This window comes from Hemitrygon akajei, chromosome 5 (assembly GCF_048418815.1).
Source record: "Hemitrygon akajei chromosome 5, sHemAka1.3, whole genome shotgun sequence".
Lineage (NCBI taxonomy): Eukaryota > Metazoa > Chordata > Chondrichthyes > Myliobatiformes > Dasyatidae > Hemitrygon > Hemitrygon akajei.
In genome coordinates, this window is record NC_133128.1 from 168509702 (window position 1) to 168528094 (window position 18393).

Genomic DNA, 18393 nt, shown 5'->3' on the forward strand with positions numbered 1-18393 from the left:
CACTGAAGAAGTCATGGTCATCCACTGAAACCAAGGAAGACCCCAGTTTGTGACAAGCCCTCATACTACTGGACCCTGACTACCATGGTCAAGAGAGTGGAACTGCCCCAGTGTAATGGCTTTTCCACTTGAAAAACTCTTCCGCAAAGGTTTCCTATTATTGTTGGATATGAAGGACAATATTTAAGAAAACATTAAATTTTCTTGGAATAAGTTCAAATTTAAAATTTTCCACCAGTCAGAACTTCAGTTCATTTATTCAAAATATTTATCTAAGATCTTATACAAACTTGGTTTAGCTTGAATTACTATCATCTAACTTCAAAAAAAGTAACAATTTTGATAGAAGCATTTCAATGATTTAATATTACATATTTATGTTGAAATTTCATCCGCATCACCATGATATTCATAACTTGTGGTATCCTTTAATCATTGTAGCGTTAAGAAAAACAAATTAATATACCTTGGTAATGTAGAATTTTTTCAGTCCATCCAAAAATGAAGTAAAAATGGAGGCCACTTGTGGTTTCAGTGCATGCCCTAGTTTGAAACAGAAATTGTGAAAGTTCTTTGGAAATATAACATTTCTTTGAATTTTAACATAACAAACCAATGGAAACTGACAATTTGATGAATCGTAATGTTTCTATAGACTGTGACAATCACATGATGTCAGTATTAAGGATAGTATTTGATCATAAATCACAAGAACAAATGCAGCAATTATCATAAGCTTTATGAAAGCACTACTGTCCTGCCACTTTCAATGAACTATGCACAAGCAAACCCAGATCTCTCCATTCTTGGAAGTTTTAGAATTCTACCTTCGACATCATGTTACCTCCTCCCATTTTCTGTTCTAAGTATTCTTCATATTTCTCAGCAATAAATTTCATCCGCCACCTATCACACGTTCTAATAGTCTTCTATACCCTCTTGGCAATTATACCATCCTCCTCAGTTTGTTTCTGATCGAAGACTGAAGATTTGGAAATTGTGTCCTGAATATTCAAGTCAAAGCCATTACTAAACACTTAGAAAGCAATGGTTCCAACCCTGGGAATACCAAATCCTGCTTCCCTCCAATCTGAAGAACCTTTCATTGCTATCCAGTTTCCTATTACTTAACAAGCTTTATATTTAGTCTTTTTTTATTCCATGATCTTCCATCTTGATTGAATCATCAAACATTTGTATAATATCAACTCCATTTCTCCCAAGTGTCTTGTTACATTGAAAAGAAAATTTGATAAAACTACCTTTAACAAGGGTGATGCCAACAGGCTCAATAAACTGGTTAAATCCTCGTTAAACTGTCAAATTGGCCATCTCTGGAGGGTGTGGTAGAACAAAGGACCCTACGGAATATCCTGGGAATTCTGGACAATGTTTCTTACCCTCTGCATGCCATCTTGGCTGAACAGAGGAGCACTTTTAGTAATAGACTAAAACTGTATCTCCCCAAAGAGTGCTATACAAGGTAATTCTTACCCTCGGCCATTAGGCTCTATGAGTCCACCTACAGCCGGGAAGTGATGACCCCTCTCTCCTGGTAGACTGTTTGAGGCAACTTATTTTTTCATTCTTACTTCTTTTCTGATATTTGTATATCTGTGCACGTGCAATGCTACTGTGATACTGTAATTTCCTTTAGAATCAATAAAATATCTATCTGTAGAGCATCAATGAATGTTAGCCTTGCCAGCAACACACAGGATCCAGAAAAAAAATGAACAAATAAGAAAATGCACTGCATAGGTTCTTCCACTGGAGGTGGAATCCAAAGTTTATTTTAATTATTTTATTTTACTTTATTTATTTAGTGATACAGCGCGGAGCATGCCCTTTCAGCCATGACGTACAACCCCCGGACAAACCCAATTGGCCCTTACCTAATCATGGGACTACTTACCTACCTGGTTCATCTTTGGACAGTGGGAGAAAACTGCAGCAGCCAGGGGAAACCCACACATTCCACAGGGAGGAGATACTGAATGCTTACAGAATGGCACCAGTATTGAACTCCAAACTCCAGAATGTTCCAGCTGTGATCATGTTGCATTAAATGCTACATTACCCAAGATCAGGGTTCAAGCTCAACAAACATTTGAAAGATGAATGACATGCAAATAAAGAATCCTGGAGCAGCAGAAAAGCTACCACAATTAAGAGCTCCTGCCCCAACCAGTCCATTTTTACACTTACAAGTGAACTACATTTCTTTACCAAAGTGTCACGGATACTCAGAGGTACAAGTGTTATAGGGAAGCAAGTTTGTGGGTTTGGTAAGTGGGACAGAAGACACTCATTATGAGTGAGCACATTTATGGTAAAACACTCAGCCAAATATTAAGTCAAACACTCATCTAAGCCACCCTAAATTACAAAAGCTGTGACACATTCAGTAACACTTCAAACTCAACAGGTACTTTGTTAAGTCTCCCCAAATTACACAACTACAAAACTAAACAATCAACAAACAGGTACTTAGCTAAATGTGCACATAGGCCCTTCTATATCTGAGGATATAGAGGATATCAGAGGATTCCACTCTGACAACTTGCTGAAAGGAAGAAGACTGTAAGAAGCTGATCATCTGAGGCTTGGACAAGGCATGGCACCAGTGGAGCAACGCCCCTTTGATCTATTGCATTATTTCATAAGATCATAACTGGTCCTCATTGCAACACCATCTTCTTGTGCTCAGCCCACGTTCCTAAAAAAAAATCTGGCCTTCCTTGAATATATTCAACAACAACCTCCACAGTCCTCAACTAGAAAATATCAAAGGTTTATTCTCCTTCTGCATGAAGAAATTTCAGGTTCTTATCTGATCCATTTTGAGACTGTGTCCACTAGTTCTCAGCCAAGGGAAACATTATCTCTACAACTAATCTATCAAGCTCCTTAAGAATTGTGTTAAGTTCAGTGAAATCACTTTTCATTCTACTAAACTTGAGGATGAAGGTCCAAGTCTGCGTAATTTGTTTTGCTACAACAAACACACATTCCCAGTAACCAAATTGGGTGACCCAAAACTACCTCCCTTTTTTTCCTTAATGCCTGTTTTCTGTATCCTGCTCACATCCCATAATGCCAACAGCTTTGAATCAACATAAATCTTGGATACTTTGCACATGAACCCTCTAATCAAAATCACTGATATAGAACATAAACAACTGGAGCCCAGGACTGATTCCAGTAGCTTCTGGTGGTTGTAGCCTTCAAACCCAAAAATGACCAGTTCATTCTTATTGCCTTGTGTCCATTAACCAACCTACTGCCCATTTCAGCACCAATATCATAACCTCTAATTTTGTTTCTTGATTTCTTTTTGGCATGGCACCTTCTAGAAGTTCAAATATACAATTTGTTTGTCTTCATCTATTCTGCTCATTATATCATCAAAAACTCACAGATGTATGATTTCCCTTCCATACATTCATGTTCACTCAACCCAATCCTATTACCTCCATCTCCACTTAATACCATCATAAATTCAGGCAGTTCCCAACAATTGGACTAAAGCTTGCCATATTCCGCCTCACTCCTTTTTTAAACAACAAGGTAATATTTTCTACCTTCCAATCTGTGGCAACTGTCCTAGGAGCTATGAAATTTTGGGAAATGGCAATCCATACTTACCTTTTGAAAATTCTGCTCAGACCCCATCTCCAAGTTTGCAACCCACCACAGTGGGCCGTTTCTCAAATAATGTGTTAGAGTACAGGAAGGAGATAGAGTTTCGTAACATGGTGTCATGACAACAATCTTTCCCTCAATTTCAGCAAAATAAAAGAGCTGGTCATTGACTACAGGAAGCTGGACGGTGCACATACTCTTGTTTATATCAATGGTGCTGTGGTTGAGAGTTTCTAGGAGTGAATGTCACCAATAGCCTGTCCTGATCCAGCCATACTGACGCTACAGCCAAGAAAGCTCACCAGTGCCTCTACTTCCTCAGGAGGATAAAGAAATTTAGCATGCTCCCTTTGACCCTCACCAATTTTTACTAATGTACCATAGAAAGCATCCTATCAAGGTGCATCGAGGCTTGGTATGCCAACTGCACTGCACATGACTGCAAGAAACTAGAGTTGTGGACACAGCTCAGAACATCAAAGAAACCAGCCTCCCCTCCAAGGATTCTGTCTACACTTCCTGCTGCCTCAAAAAAGCAACTGGCATTGTCAAAGCTCCCACTCACCCCAGAAATTCTCTTTTCTCCTCCTTCTCATTGGGCAAGAAGATACAAAAGCCTGAAATCACATACCACCAGGCTCAGAAAAAGCTTCTACCCCCATTATCACACTACTGAAAGTTTCCCTCATTCAATAAGGACTCTACTTCACAATCTACCTCATTATGACCTTGCACTTTCCCATCTACCTGCACTGCTCTTGCTCTGTACGAAAACACTTTATTCTGCACTGTTAATGTTTTACCCTATTCTACCTCAATACACAGTTGTAATGAATTGATTTGTGTAGTGTAATGCAAAACAAGATGGTCACTGTACAGTTTTACCATGTGGCAACAGTAAAATATATTAATTTTCATCATTAATAAATTACCACCTTCTCTGATAAATCAATGTTTGAGCCACATCATTTCTGAGCCAAAGACACTTGCTCTGGATGTGGTTGCCATGGATCACATCAGTATTCAACTCCCCCATACTACAGCTGCAATACATCATCTTTCTTGTCATTGCCAGGTCTTAAAATTTATTTCATTAAATTATTTAAATGCATCAGACACCCTAAACTCAGCAGAACCTTATTCTCACCCAAGGCCAACATCCCATGGGCAACGCTGTTCCTTACTTACTGAAGTCCATTCTTCATGAATGCAATGTTCATAGGACAGGATGCTAACAATGTGCGCTTCTTTTAGCTAGAGTTCTTAGACCTACCTTTCTATAGATTAGAGTACCTGTTATCTAACTGCATTTGGTAACTCTGTGGCTAACCAAACTAACAGGGACACTAAGACTGTCTTTTCACCTCCATATACCATTGCAATTTAAAATTATTTGATTAAGAGTGACTGTAAGACTGCAATAAGTATATTTTGTAAATCAGATATCATCCCTTCACTCAAGAGGGTGGAGCAGAGTACATGCCCCGATCTGCATCCTTGATGCTGAAATTGGTATAATTGAAGCTTCAGGTTTCTATACTGTGAATTAAATTAAGAGATTTTTGGCTATTAAAGGAATTAAGGAACATGGGGCTAGTATAGGAAGATGGTATTAAAGTACAAGATCAGCAAATATCATATTCAAGGGTGGAACAAATGCAAGGGTTTGAATGGCTTACACCTTTCTTTTTTTTAATGCTCAACACATATTCCATGTAGGATGGTGAAGAATATTGATAGCTCGGGTTGAGGGTTTTGATGTTGCCCTGTTGCTGAGCTTGGCAATTAGCTTGCAGATGTTTTGGAACCAGTCAAGGTGGCACCTTCAGTGCGCAGTTGTTGGTGTTTCACTCTGAGAGTTTTACTTAGACCCCCATTAGCTTGCCTCAATCCTAACTGGCTACCCCTTCAGCAACAAGAACTACATCAGCAAGATAAGATGATACAGTTTATGGGAAGACAAACTGGCGGCACAGAACCTGATCCACTGTTGCTAATCTCGACAAATAAAGACCAGAAAGGACACCACTTCAACTGGCACACGCGGAGGTTCTGGCTCAAGTAAACATGAAACGGGCACGAGTTTTTAGAAGGGCCGTTCTCTTCTGATAACTCCATAAACAAATATATCAAAATAGATGCCACCTACAAATCTAGAGCCAAAGAAACATAAGCCAATAGAATTCAAAGATCAACTGAAGAGATAGCCAATCGGGACTGAAGCAAGCGAATGAGGGCCTATATAAACGCAGAGCACTCATGGAGAGAAACACTAGCAGCTGTGCATTGAAGATGTCACCTCAACTGCTGATGAAACTAATTACCAAGCAACATCAAACTTTCTCCATTTATGTAGCATTAAAATAACTTGGAGCAGGCCTGTCATTAGACTGTTAAGTGCCATAAGATTGTATGGTTTATAGATATTTAGCATTAAACTTACTGCAAATTAGCTAGAGGTACAAAAATGTGTGCAATATCAAATGTAAGGAGCATCAAGAATGTGATTAAAAATGACTTGCTCTTGAACTTCAAATCCTTGAGATAATTTATATCTTCAGTTCTATGATGTGCTAACGAAGTAAATTGTGTTGCTTTCAAGTTTTAATATCTCTTGGGAAATCAATATGTTTCATGCTGTCCTAATAATCAGTAATTAACATCCCATTAAAAATGTATTCCCTCCATAAAAATCATACATTGGAAGATGCAAGATCATGTTTTTTGAAACAATATCAATAATATTCTAATTATTTAGTAAAAAAAATTCACTGTTCAATATCTTAGATCAAAAATGAAACAAAACATTTGAATACCAATAATGGTGCAGATTAAAAAATGCACATCACAATGAAACTTGAACAGCTTAATTTGCTCATGAGTTACAGTACCAACAGCTCAAATCCTGAGACCAAAGCAAAACCTTTTCTCTTGTAACGTCATAGGCTGAATCAAAGGTGGTGATGATTCAACATATAGGAGGGAGACCGAAAACCTGGCTGAGTGGTGTCATAACCACAGCCTCTTACTGAACGTCAGCAAAACCAAGGAGCTGATTATTGACTTCAGGAGAATGAAACCAGAGATCCATGAGCCAGTTCTCACTGCAGGATCAGAGGTCAAGAGGGTCAGTAACTTTAAATTCCTAGGTGTTATTATTTCAGAGGACCTATCCTGAGCCCAACACGCAAGTGCAATCACAAATCGTGAAGAATTACAATGATGAAGATTGGCATTAGATCTAAAACTTTGACTAACTTCTATAGATGTGTAGTGGAAAGTATATTGACTGACTACAACACAGCCTGCTATGGAAAGACCAATGCCCTTGAAAGGAAAATTACAAAAAATAGTGAATACGACCCTGTCCTCCCCGCCATTGAGCACATCTAATGGTGTCGCAGGAAAGCAGCATCCATCATCGGGGTCCCCCAACACCTAGGCCATGCTCTTTTCTCGCTGCTGCCATCAGGAAAAAGGTATAGGAGCCTCAGGACTCACACCACCAGGTTTAGTAACAGTTATGACCCATCCACCATCAGGCTCTTGAACCAAAGGGGATAACTTCACTTGCCCCATCATTGAAATGTTCCCACAATCATTGGATTCACTTTCAAGGACTCTTCATCTCATGTTCTCGATATTTAGTGGTTATTTATTATTATTATTTCTTCTTTTTGTGTTTGCACAGTTTGCTGCCTTCTGCACTCTCGTTGAATACCCTAGTTGAGCGGTCTTTCACTGATTCTTTTATAGTTATTATTCTATAGATTTATCAAGAATGCTCACAAGAAAATGAATCTCAGGGTTGTATATGATGATATATGTACTTTGATAATAAAATTTACTTTGAACTTATAATTTTTATATTCAAAGCTAACAGAATCTGTCTTACATATGCTTTTCAATTTCAATTTTGTCCCAAGACTACCAAGAAAAAGAAAGACCACTGATATTCTACCTGCATCAATACATTTGGCTGTGTTATTAACTTGGAGTCTATAGCTGCTGATGTTTCAATGTCATTTAGCATAGAACTAGATAGATAATTTGTTGCATATTTACTATTCTTAGTTCATTAACTAAAGAAAATTAAACTTAATGTTCTATTAATAAAAACAACTCTGGAGAACTGATATTTCCTTACCAAACTGGAACTGTGCATTGTCCATTAGTCGGATTGACGCAGGGGCACATCGCTGTAGCAGAAAAAAACAAATTTTTTGATGCTGAATACAAAAGAATGGAATTCTGAGATTTGCACTTTCAGAAATTAAGACCATAAGACGTAGAAGCAGAACTTAAGCCATTCAGCCAACCGATTCTGCTCCATGGTTGATTTATTACCTTCATCTTTGTCAAAAATTCTCCCATCTCTTCTCTAAAGGGACAATCTTGTATTCTGATGCTGTGCTCTCTGGTCCTAAACTCTGCCAGTATTGGAAACATGCTCTCCACCTACACTCTTTCTTGGCTTTTCAATATTCGGTAAGTTTCAATGAGATTCCCCCTCATTCTTCTGAACTCCTGCAAGTCCAGGCCCAGAGCCAAACTCCTCATACATTAACCCCTTCACTTTGACAATCATCCTTGTGAACCATCTCTGCACCCTCCTCACCGCCAGCATATTTCTTCTTGGATACGGGGCCCCAAACTGTTCACAATACCCCAAATGCAGTCTGACCAATGCCTTAAAAAGCCTCAACATTACATCCTCTTGAAATGAATGCTAACATTGTATTTGCCTTCTTTACCACTAACATTGCCTGCAAGCTAACCTTTAGGGAATCCTATACTAGGATTCCCAAGTCCATTTGCACCTCTAAATTTGCTCACATTTTGAAAATAGTCCATGCCTTTATTTTTTCTACCAAATGGCATGACCATACACATCCTGACACTGTATTCAATCCATCATTTCTTTGCCCATTTCCTAATATGTCCAAGTCCTCGTGCTGACTTTCTTCTTCCTCAACACAATGTGCCCACACATCTATCTTTGTATCATTTGAATAATTCTACAACTTCTACATACTTCACTGAAACTAGCATCACTCCAATTACTGAAACCCAATTAACGTCAAACTGAATGTGAATTAAAACTATATCCAAAAATAAATTTTGCTTTATGTTATGAACAATTTAAATCAATTTTTTCCACTACAGTTGCAATTCAGTTTATATTCTAATGCAGAGTTATGTGTTAGCTTAAAACATTCATTTTTCCAGAAATTGAGTTTGGTTATGATACAGGCTGCAATGTGAGGTCATATTTTATTTGGCCTAAACTACTGACTTCAATGCTTTCTTGTCTACTTGGTCTACTTCAGTGCAGGTTTGTGATGAGTGGACTCTGCACATGTGGAGAAAGAAAGAGCAAGCTTCCAGATATGAGACAACCTCCCCATCACCTCACTCAACCCTCAGCAGCTTCACGTTCTTCCTCTTCAAGCTGCTTATGCATGTACTGATTAATACTTTCTCCAGCTGAATAATTAGAAGATCTAATCTGAAATTCACACTCACTTGCCACCCCTGATACATTACTTAGAATCCAACTGAATGTAAAACCAAGCTTTAGTTCTTTCTAATACAAAATTATTTGAACCATTACTGCTGAAAGTGTTGGAGCAAGGGATGCACATAAAATTCTCTTGTCAATCTTGATGGGAAATATGAGGATCAAAATAAACATTCACGCATAGTGCAAAATAAAGATTAAATGAACATTATTTAAACACTATACAAAGAAAAGCAGCAAGTAGATTTTTTTGGAAACTAGAACAGGTGTACTGTTCCAACTGGCTGCTTCACCGTCTGGTATGAGGGTGGGGGGGGGCTACTGTACAGGGTCAAAGAGAGCTGGAGAGAGTTGTAAAATTAGCCAGCTCCATCATGGGCACTAGCCTCCATAGTATCCAAGACATCTTCAAGGAGCAGTGCCTCGAGAAGGCAGCACCCATCATTAAGATCCTCCAGCACCCAGAACATGCCCTCTTCTCATTGCTACAATCAGGAAGGAGGTTCAGAAGCCTCCTGTCAGTGATTCAGGAACAGCTTCTTCTCCTCTGCCATACAATTTATGAATGGACACTGAACCAATGAACACTACCTTAAATACTTACACTAATTCACAAGTTTTCTTCCTATCTGTTATCATGTATTGCACTGCACCTCTGCTTCAAAGTTAATAAGTTTCACAACATATGCCGGTGATATTAAACCAGATTCTGATTCTTGAAACAGATTTAACAACTACCCCTTTTGTGAATTTAGATGTAACTGACTCATTGTTGGAATCTCAAGGAGATCATACATCAACACATCCATTATACAGTTGTACAAGACCAAGGATAATCATAAAAAGAAATCACATAGTGAAGTTGCAATAATTAAGAATAGATTCTCACACATGGTGAATTGTAAAATTTCTGGTTAAGTTCTTTCAAAGAATTACTGACATTTTATCATGCTATTTACTCAAACAGAAATTACAATATTTCTATGTATATTAACATCAACTGTTCTATACTGTGCAGAAGCATTCCCTTAGTAAAAAAAATACACTTAAGTCTCTTGTAAACAAGAATAAAGAGATGAGAATTACCTGCCGTGCTACCTCTCGTAAACAGGCCACACCATGTTCGAAGTCTGGAAACACAATAGAACCGTATTTCTGATATTCAGGCAATGATCTGATCTTTATTGTGACTTCTGTAACTACACCGAGTGTTCCTGAAATGCAAGAAAGAGAATATGACGTAAGTATACAGTAGTACTACACAACATAAAGACCCTTTCAAAGCCTGATTGTTGTCATTGCAAAGGGGTCCCCGGCAACACAGCCATAGTTTCAATTATGGTTTGGTACTTTGACGTAGTAATAAATTAGATTCTACTCTGACTGAATAATGCAACACTGAATGCACAAGAACACTGCCTTATGCCACAAAATTACAAAGCCTTAACCGGCAAATTAAGGTTTCAAAAAAGAACAAACAGGAGGGAAATCATGTCCAGATTCAATTAAAGGTGGATTAGTGGGAAGACTGGCAAGCATTGGCAAAGATATGTGGCAGAAACTTGCTAGTTTTCCACATAACAATGTTTGATGTAACTGAATATTTGCAAGTCAGCACCAGATTCTCTACAACTTTAAACTAAAACCAGCAAAGTATTTTGAAAGTGAAGCATGAAGTTCCATCATATTTAGCATAGTTTCAATGAATTCCAGATAGAAAATTTATATTGAACTCTTCCATTGCACTCATGAGTCACTGAATGAGTCATGTGCAGTTTTTATTGTTCAATAAACATGGAATATAAATTATTTTTCTCAACTTGTTTTTCCAAGGTGTTACTCCCATATTACACAGTGTTCACCTCTTGACCATTATATGCACATTCATTTAAAAAAGTAAAATGTGTATACAAACATTATATCTTTGGAAAATAGTCTGGAAATAAATTTGAGCATTAGCTTGCATTAAATACCATATTTTGTCCTTGTGAACAACAATTATTTCCATTTGAAAAGGAAATATAAAAAACTACTAGGGGTAAAAGTATTCTACAATGAACTTCAAATATCAAATGCCTCTAACTAGAATGTAGAGCCTCAGGGCAAGAACATCTAAATTCTGTACATTGGAAATGAGAAAATTTGCTAAGTGAAAGTTACTTATTATTATGTTATTCTTCCCTGTGACCACATTGTTTTTCTCTCACATTCTAAAGATCTATGATTGGGGTTTGGTTTAGTGAGTTGTAGGCATGCTATATTGGCACGACAATACTTGCAGGCTGTGCCCAGCAAAAGGACACATTTTGGTGTACGCTTTATCCGTGCCATGTGCTAGTGAGGCCAGAAATAGGAAGCTCATACAGTTTAGCAGATGGCTCAGAAGACAGTGCAGGAGGGTGAGCTCTCTTCCAGGGAAGGTGGGAACTGTACAGAGGGGACGGTTTGCACCTGAACTGGACGGGGAGGGTTTGCTAGTGCTGCATGTGGGGGCTTAAAAGTAGAGTTGCAGGGGGATAGGAACCAGACACCAGAGCAGATAGTGGAGTGGTTGTAGGGAAAAACGTTAAGCCTATATACAAAGTCAGGAATCAAAAGGTTGAACATGGGAGGGACTAACATTCTGATTTACTTCAGTATACTTCAATCCAAGGAGAATTGTAGGAAAGGCAGGTGAGCTTAGGGCTTGGACCAGCACCTGCAATTATGATATTGTACCTATTACTAAGACTTGGGTTGCAGGTATTGGAGTATAAATATTATGGAGTATAAAACTTGTATTATTTGCTGTGTAACCAAAACTATGTGAAATGCTAAAGACAATGGTGTGTTAATATATGCTAATGAGAGGAAGTCAGCTTTGAAGTTGGCTATGGGCTCTGCATGTATCCAATTGAATGTAGACGACAATGGCGTGGTAATAAGAGGTAGCTAAGAGATGTTTTGCTTTGAACTTGTTTGCTGTGTAACTAAAGCTATGTAGTCAGCCTTGATGTAGATTATGTAGTTTGAACTTGTTATTTGAAATCTTAAGAATGTAGGAGACAATGGTGTGTTAATAAGAGGTAGCTAAGAGATGTAGACTAGAACATGAATAAGTCAATAGGTAGAAACAATAGGGACAAGATAGTACGTGTGATATGCAACTATAGCAACTGGTCCAGGAGATTGCTTTAAAAAGCTGCTGTGTCCGAGAATCGGTGGACAATCAGCGACTAGCTCAATGACTGTCTCAGCTTTGATTTGCAAATTAAAGTTTAACCCTTCTTGAAGAATCTTCTGCGTCTCCTGGTCATTTGTAAGGCACGAAAAACCACGACACAGGTAGGACTGGCAACTCCATGTTCCAGTGTTCCATTGAATTAGATGCGATAGAGCAGGAAGGATTAAAAAGGGGAAGGGGTGGCATTACTAGTCAGGGAAAATGTCACAGGAGTGCACAGACAGGACAAATTGGAGAACTCGTCTAATGAGGCTATATGGATGGAACTGAGGAATAAGAAAGGGATGACAACGTTAATGGGATTATATTACAGACCACCCAACAGTGAATGCGATTTAGAGGAGCAAATTTGTAGACAGATTGCAGACTGTTGCAAGACAGGGTTGTGATAGTAGGTCTCCCATACTGTAAAAAGGCTGGATGGGATAAAACTTGTCAAAAGTCCTCATGAAATTTTCCTTAATAATTTCATATGAGGGAATGAGACAGGGCAAGTGACAGAAATTTGTGTAGGGGAACACTTTGCATCTAGAATCAAAATGCCATTAGTTTCAAGATAATTCTGGAGAAGGATAGGAGTGGTTCTCGGGTTGAGATTCTAAATTGGAGAAAGGCCAGTTTTGATGATATCAGAAAGGATCTGGCAAATATCACTTGGGACAGGTTGTTTTTTTTAGCAAAGGTGTACTCGGTGAGTGCAAGGCCTTCAAAAGTGAAATTTTGTATGTTCCTGACAAAATAAAATATCAGGTTTAGGGAACTTTGGTTTTTGACATACTGAAGGCCTGATTCTGAAAAAGGAGTTGCATAGCAGGTATTGGCATGAAGGGCCAAATGAGATACTTGAGGAGAAAAATGCAGGAGAACACTTAAGGAAGAAATCAGGAGGCCTAAAAGGAGATAAAAGGTTGCTCTTGCAGACAAGGTGAAAGAGAATCCCAAGGGCTTCTATAGATATATTAAGAGCAAAAATAGCAAAGGACGAAATTGGTCCTCTGAAACAGAGCCAAAGGAGATGGGCGTGATCTTAAATCAATTTTTTTTGCATCTGCATTTACAGAGTCTATAGCAGTGAGGTCACGGACCATTTATAGGTTACAAAGGAGGAGGTGTTTGCTGTCCTGAGGCAAATTGAGGTGGATAAATCTCCAGGGCCTGACAAGGTATTTCCTCTGACCCCATGGGAGGCTAGTGCAAAAAGTGCAGGGGCCTGAGCAGAAATATTTAAAACATCCTTAGCCATGGGTGAGGTGCTGGAGGATTGGAGGACAGCTAATGTTGTTCTGATATTTAAGAAAGGCACTAAGAATAACCCAGGAAATCATCGGCCAGTAAACCTGACATCACTAGTGGGTAAATTACTGGAAGGTATTCTAAGGGATGAGATTAGAGATTAGAGATCAGAGATCAGAGATAGAGATCAGGAATAGCCAACATGGCTTTGGGTGTGGTAGGTCATGTCTAACCATTCTTATGGTGATTACTAAGAAAGATGATGAAGGCAGGGCAGTGGATGTTGTCTACATGGACTTCAGCAAGGCCTTTGATAAGATTCTGCATGGAAGGCTGGTCAAGAATGTTCAGTCACTTGGCATTCAAAATGAAGTAGTAAATTGAATTAGATGATGGCTTTACAGGAGAAGCCAAAGAATGGTAGTTTAGGGTTGCCTCTCTGACTGAAGGCCTGGGACCATTGTGGTCTCACATCTATAACAACGATCTGGATGATGTGGTAAACTGGATCACCAAATTTGCGGATGACACAAAGACTGGAGGTGTAGTGGATAGTGAGGAATACTATCAAAGCTTGCAGTGGGATCTGAGACCTGCTGGAAAAATGGCAGATGGAATTTAATGCAGATAAGTAGGAGGTGTCGTGCTCTGGGTGGACCAACCATTGTAGGACTTGCATGGTGAGTGGTAGGGCACCGAGGAGTGCTATAGAACAGAAAGATCTGTGAACATAGATCCATAATTCCTTCAAAGTGGCATCAAAGGTAGATAGGGTCGTAAAGAAAACTTTTGGCATGTTAGCCTTCATAAGTCAAAGTACTGACTCTAGGAGTTGGGATTTTATATTGAAATTGTATGATATTGATGAGGCCAAATTTGGAGTATTGTGTCCAGTTCTGGTCAACTACTGTACCTGCAGGAAAAAATGTCAATAAGGTGAATAAACTCTTCTTGGGCTTCCAGCCGAGTACGGATATCAATTTCAACCAGCACTTCAATATCAGACTCCATCATCTTCAACAGTGATGATGCCCAGGTGGTTTCTATACCCCAGTTATCCATCCCTCCTGATTGGTTAGTCCTCAACTAATCAGGTTCCCTCTTTCCCACCTTGTTTACATTCAAATTCCAATTCTTTCTTAGAGTGAGACCTTCATCTTTATTAAATGCGCTGATGAGAAAAACCAGGAAACCTAACAACATCTGTCACTATTGCCCGTCTTCCCTATATTTCTACAGTTTCTGGAAGGATCACCAGGATCCTGAAGAAATACTGGATTAATACCATCCACAAACCTGTAAAGAAGCTAAGATACTAGCTTATGCAGGTCAAAGATGACCTGGGACTCAGGATGGTTGGCGTTTACAGGACTCCCTGTGAATGTGAAGCAGCGTATAATCGGCCAGACGAAGTGCACGATGGAAACCTGCATCAAGGAGAATAGGTGGTGCATCCGTTTGGGTTACCTGGAAAAATTGGCAGTGGCAGGAAACTGCATTCACAACAGCCATAGGATTAAGTTCAACAACACTAAACTATTGTGCTCCACCAATGGTTTTTGGGACCACCTAGTGAAGAAAGACATCGAAATAAAACTAGAGAATATGAATTTCAACAAAGATGAAAGTCTTGCTCTAAGTAAGAACTGTAAACAAGGTGAGACAGAGGAAACTTAATTGGTTGAGAACTAACCAGTCAGGAGGGATGGACTACAGGGGTATATATACCACCAGACTAGACATAGCTAGACATCATCTCTGATGAAGATTGCAGAGTTTGTCATCAAATCATCAGTTAAAATTGACACCTGTACCTGGCTAGAAGCCTAAGAAGAGTTATTTGTTATATATGCCGGCAATGCACAAGATCCTTTTTCATGTCAATAAGATTGAAAGAGTGGGGAGAAAATTTACAAGGATGTTGCAGGATTTAAACACCTGAGTTATAGATAAAGGATGGATAAGTTAGGACTTTATTCCCTAGAGCATAGAAGAATGAGGGAAGAGGTATACAAAATTATGAGGATTATATATAGGATAATTCAAGCAGGCTTTTTCCACTGAGGGTTGGTCATGGGCTAACGGTGAAAGGTGAAATGTTTAAGGGGAACATAAGGGGAAGCTATTTCTACTCAGAGGGTAGTGAGAGTGTGGAATAAGCTGCCAGCTGAAATGGTGGATGTGGGTTCAATATCAACATTAAGGAGCAATTTGGATTGGTACATGGATGGAAGGGGTATGGAGGGCTATGGTCTAACCACAGGTCAATGGGACTACGCAGATTAATATTTTGGCATGGGCTAGATGGGGTGAAGGGCCAGCTTATGAGCTGTTGTGTGCTATGACTCAATTTACAGAAAGTATTGCAGGTCTTTGATTATGCTCCATGAATTTTTTATAGAGCTGCCTTCTAATATTTAGTCTTTTCGATTAAAGCTACATTGAAAAAAAAATCTCTGGAAGATATTTAATATGTGGCTAGGGCTGACAACAGCTGAAAAGTATTTTCTAACAGCATTTTGACAACTAAATTGGTACATTGGTTTATTACTGTCACATGAACCGAGGTGCAGTGGAAAAACTTGTCTTGTACACTTGTCCATGCAGATCAATTCATTACAACGATGCATTTAGGTAGTACAAGGTAAAACAAAAACAGAGTGCAGAATGAAGTGTTACGGTAACGAGAAAGTGCAGTGCAAATATACAGGAAGATACAAGTTCACAATAAGATAGATTATGAGGTCAAGAATCCAGTTTACTGTATTAGGGAAAAATTCAATAGTTTTATAACAGTAGAATAGAAATTGTCGCTGAGCCTGGGAATATGTGCTTTCATGCTTTTGTACCTTCTGCCTGATGGGAGGGTGGAGAAAGAATATCTGGGTGGGTGAGATTTTTGATAATGCTGGCTGTTTCACTCAGGTAGTAAGAAGCATAGACAGAATCCATAGAGGGGAAACTAGCTTCCATGGTGCTCTGGTTTCTGGTGGTCAAGCAAAGAACACTTGCTATGGTAAGCTATAATGCACCCACAGGTAGTGATACAGGCAGCTAAGCCCTGGGATGAGAACACCATCTGATCAACAACAACTAGGAGTTAGGGTTATATTCATTGGAGTTTCAAAGAATGAAAACTGTTCATGGTAATATCTCAGATGGTGATGAGAAGGCATACAGGAATGAGATAGATAAGCTGGTTGAGGGGTGTCGCAACAACAAACTTGTACTCAATGACAGCAAGACCAAGGAATTGATTGTAGACTTCAGGAAGGAGAAGACAAGAGAGCACACAGCAGTCCTTGTTTAGAGATCAGTAATGGAAAGGGTAAGCAGCCTCAAGTTCCCTGCCATCAACATCTCAGCGAGTCTATCCTGGAACCAAAATAGCGCAATCAAGGAGGAGGCACGTGAGCAGCAATACTACATTAGGAGTTTGAGGGGATTTGGTATGCCACTGAAGCATCTAGCAAATTTTTACATATGTACAATGGAGAGCATTCTGATGGGTTCTTTCACTGCCTATGTATGGAGGTTCCAATGTGTAAGATCAAAAGAGGCTGTGGAGGGTTGTAGACAGCCAGCTCCATCACAGAAACAAACCACACAACCATCAAGGACATCTTTAAAAGGCAGTACCACAATCCATCATTATGCAATCTCACCACCTTAAATATGCCCTTTTCTCATTACTTCCTTATTTAGTTGAGGCATGAAAACAAAATTAGCTTTGAAATATTACCTTCAGATCCCATAATGAAGTGGTATATATCAGGGCCAGTAGACATTCTTGGACCTTGACAGCTTTTCTCTACTATGCCTTTTGGTGTAACCATTTTTATATGGACAATCTGAAAACAAAGAAAGGCACAAAGTAGGTCCTTATTCTTTGGAGCGTAGAAGGTTGAGGGGGGACTTGATAGAGGTACTTAAAATTATGAGGGAGATAGATAGAGTTGACGTGGATAGGCTTTTTCCATTGAGAGTAGGGGAGATTCAAACAAGAGGACATGAGTTGAGAGATAAGGGGCAAAAATTTAGGGGTAACACGAGGGGGAGCTTCTTTACTCAGACAGTGGTACCTGTGTGGAACAAGCTTCCGGTAGAAGTGGTAGAGCCAGGTTCAATTTTGTCATTTAAAAAAAATTGGTTAGGTATATGGACAGGAAAGGAATGGAGGGTTATGAGCTGAGTGCAGGTAGGTGGGACTAGGTGAGAGTAAGCGTTCAACATGGACCAGAAGGGCCGAGATGACCTGTTTCCGTGCTGTAGTTGTTATATGGTTATTTGCTTCATTCCGGCTTTAGTGAATTATTCTCAATTTATTGGCATTATAAAAACAATATCTTTAGGTAGTGTTATCCTACTGATCTTTAGCTCTATCCCTGTCTATCTATCTATCTAGAGACATGGCACAGAATAAGCCCGTTCAGCCCTTTGAGCTGCTCCACCATTAACCCACCAATTTACCCTAGCCTAATCACAGGATAATTTACAATGACCAATTAACCTACTAACCAGTACATCATTGGTCTGGGAAGAAACCCATGCATTTGACGGGGAGAATGTACAATCTCCTTACAGAGGATACCAGGACTGAACTCTGATGCCCTGAGCTGTAATAGCGTCACGCTACCTTCTACACTATCATTCTGACTAGATTTGAAACAAGTGGAATGATGGGTTTTAGATTTGTTTCAGCCAGTAAAGTGGGATAAATGATGATATGCATGACTTGAACATTTACCTCCTTTCAATTTTAATATGCTGT

The 18393-nt window shown here is 39.1% G+C and overlaps 1 protein-coding gene across 1 annotated transcript in view; it reads right to left on the reverse strand.

Moving 5' to 3' along the window:
- The window catches only part of agps (alkylglycerone phosphate synthase), a 166252-nt gene that overhangs the window by 50975 nt on the left and 96884 nt on the right, over nt 1-18393 (reverse strand). Inside the window, exons 10-13 of the mRNA XM_073047139.1 lie at nt 17365-17473; nt 10253-10380; nt 7793-7844; nt 467-543 (exon numbers count right to left, since the gene is read on the reverse strand). Of these exons, the coding sequence (XP_072903240.1) occupies nt 467-543; nt 7793-7844; nt 10253-10380; nt 17365-17473 (366 nt within the window). The remainder of the gene's footprint in view (nt 1-466; nt 544-7792; nt 7845-10252; nt 10381-17364; nt 17474-18393) is intronic.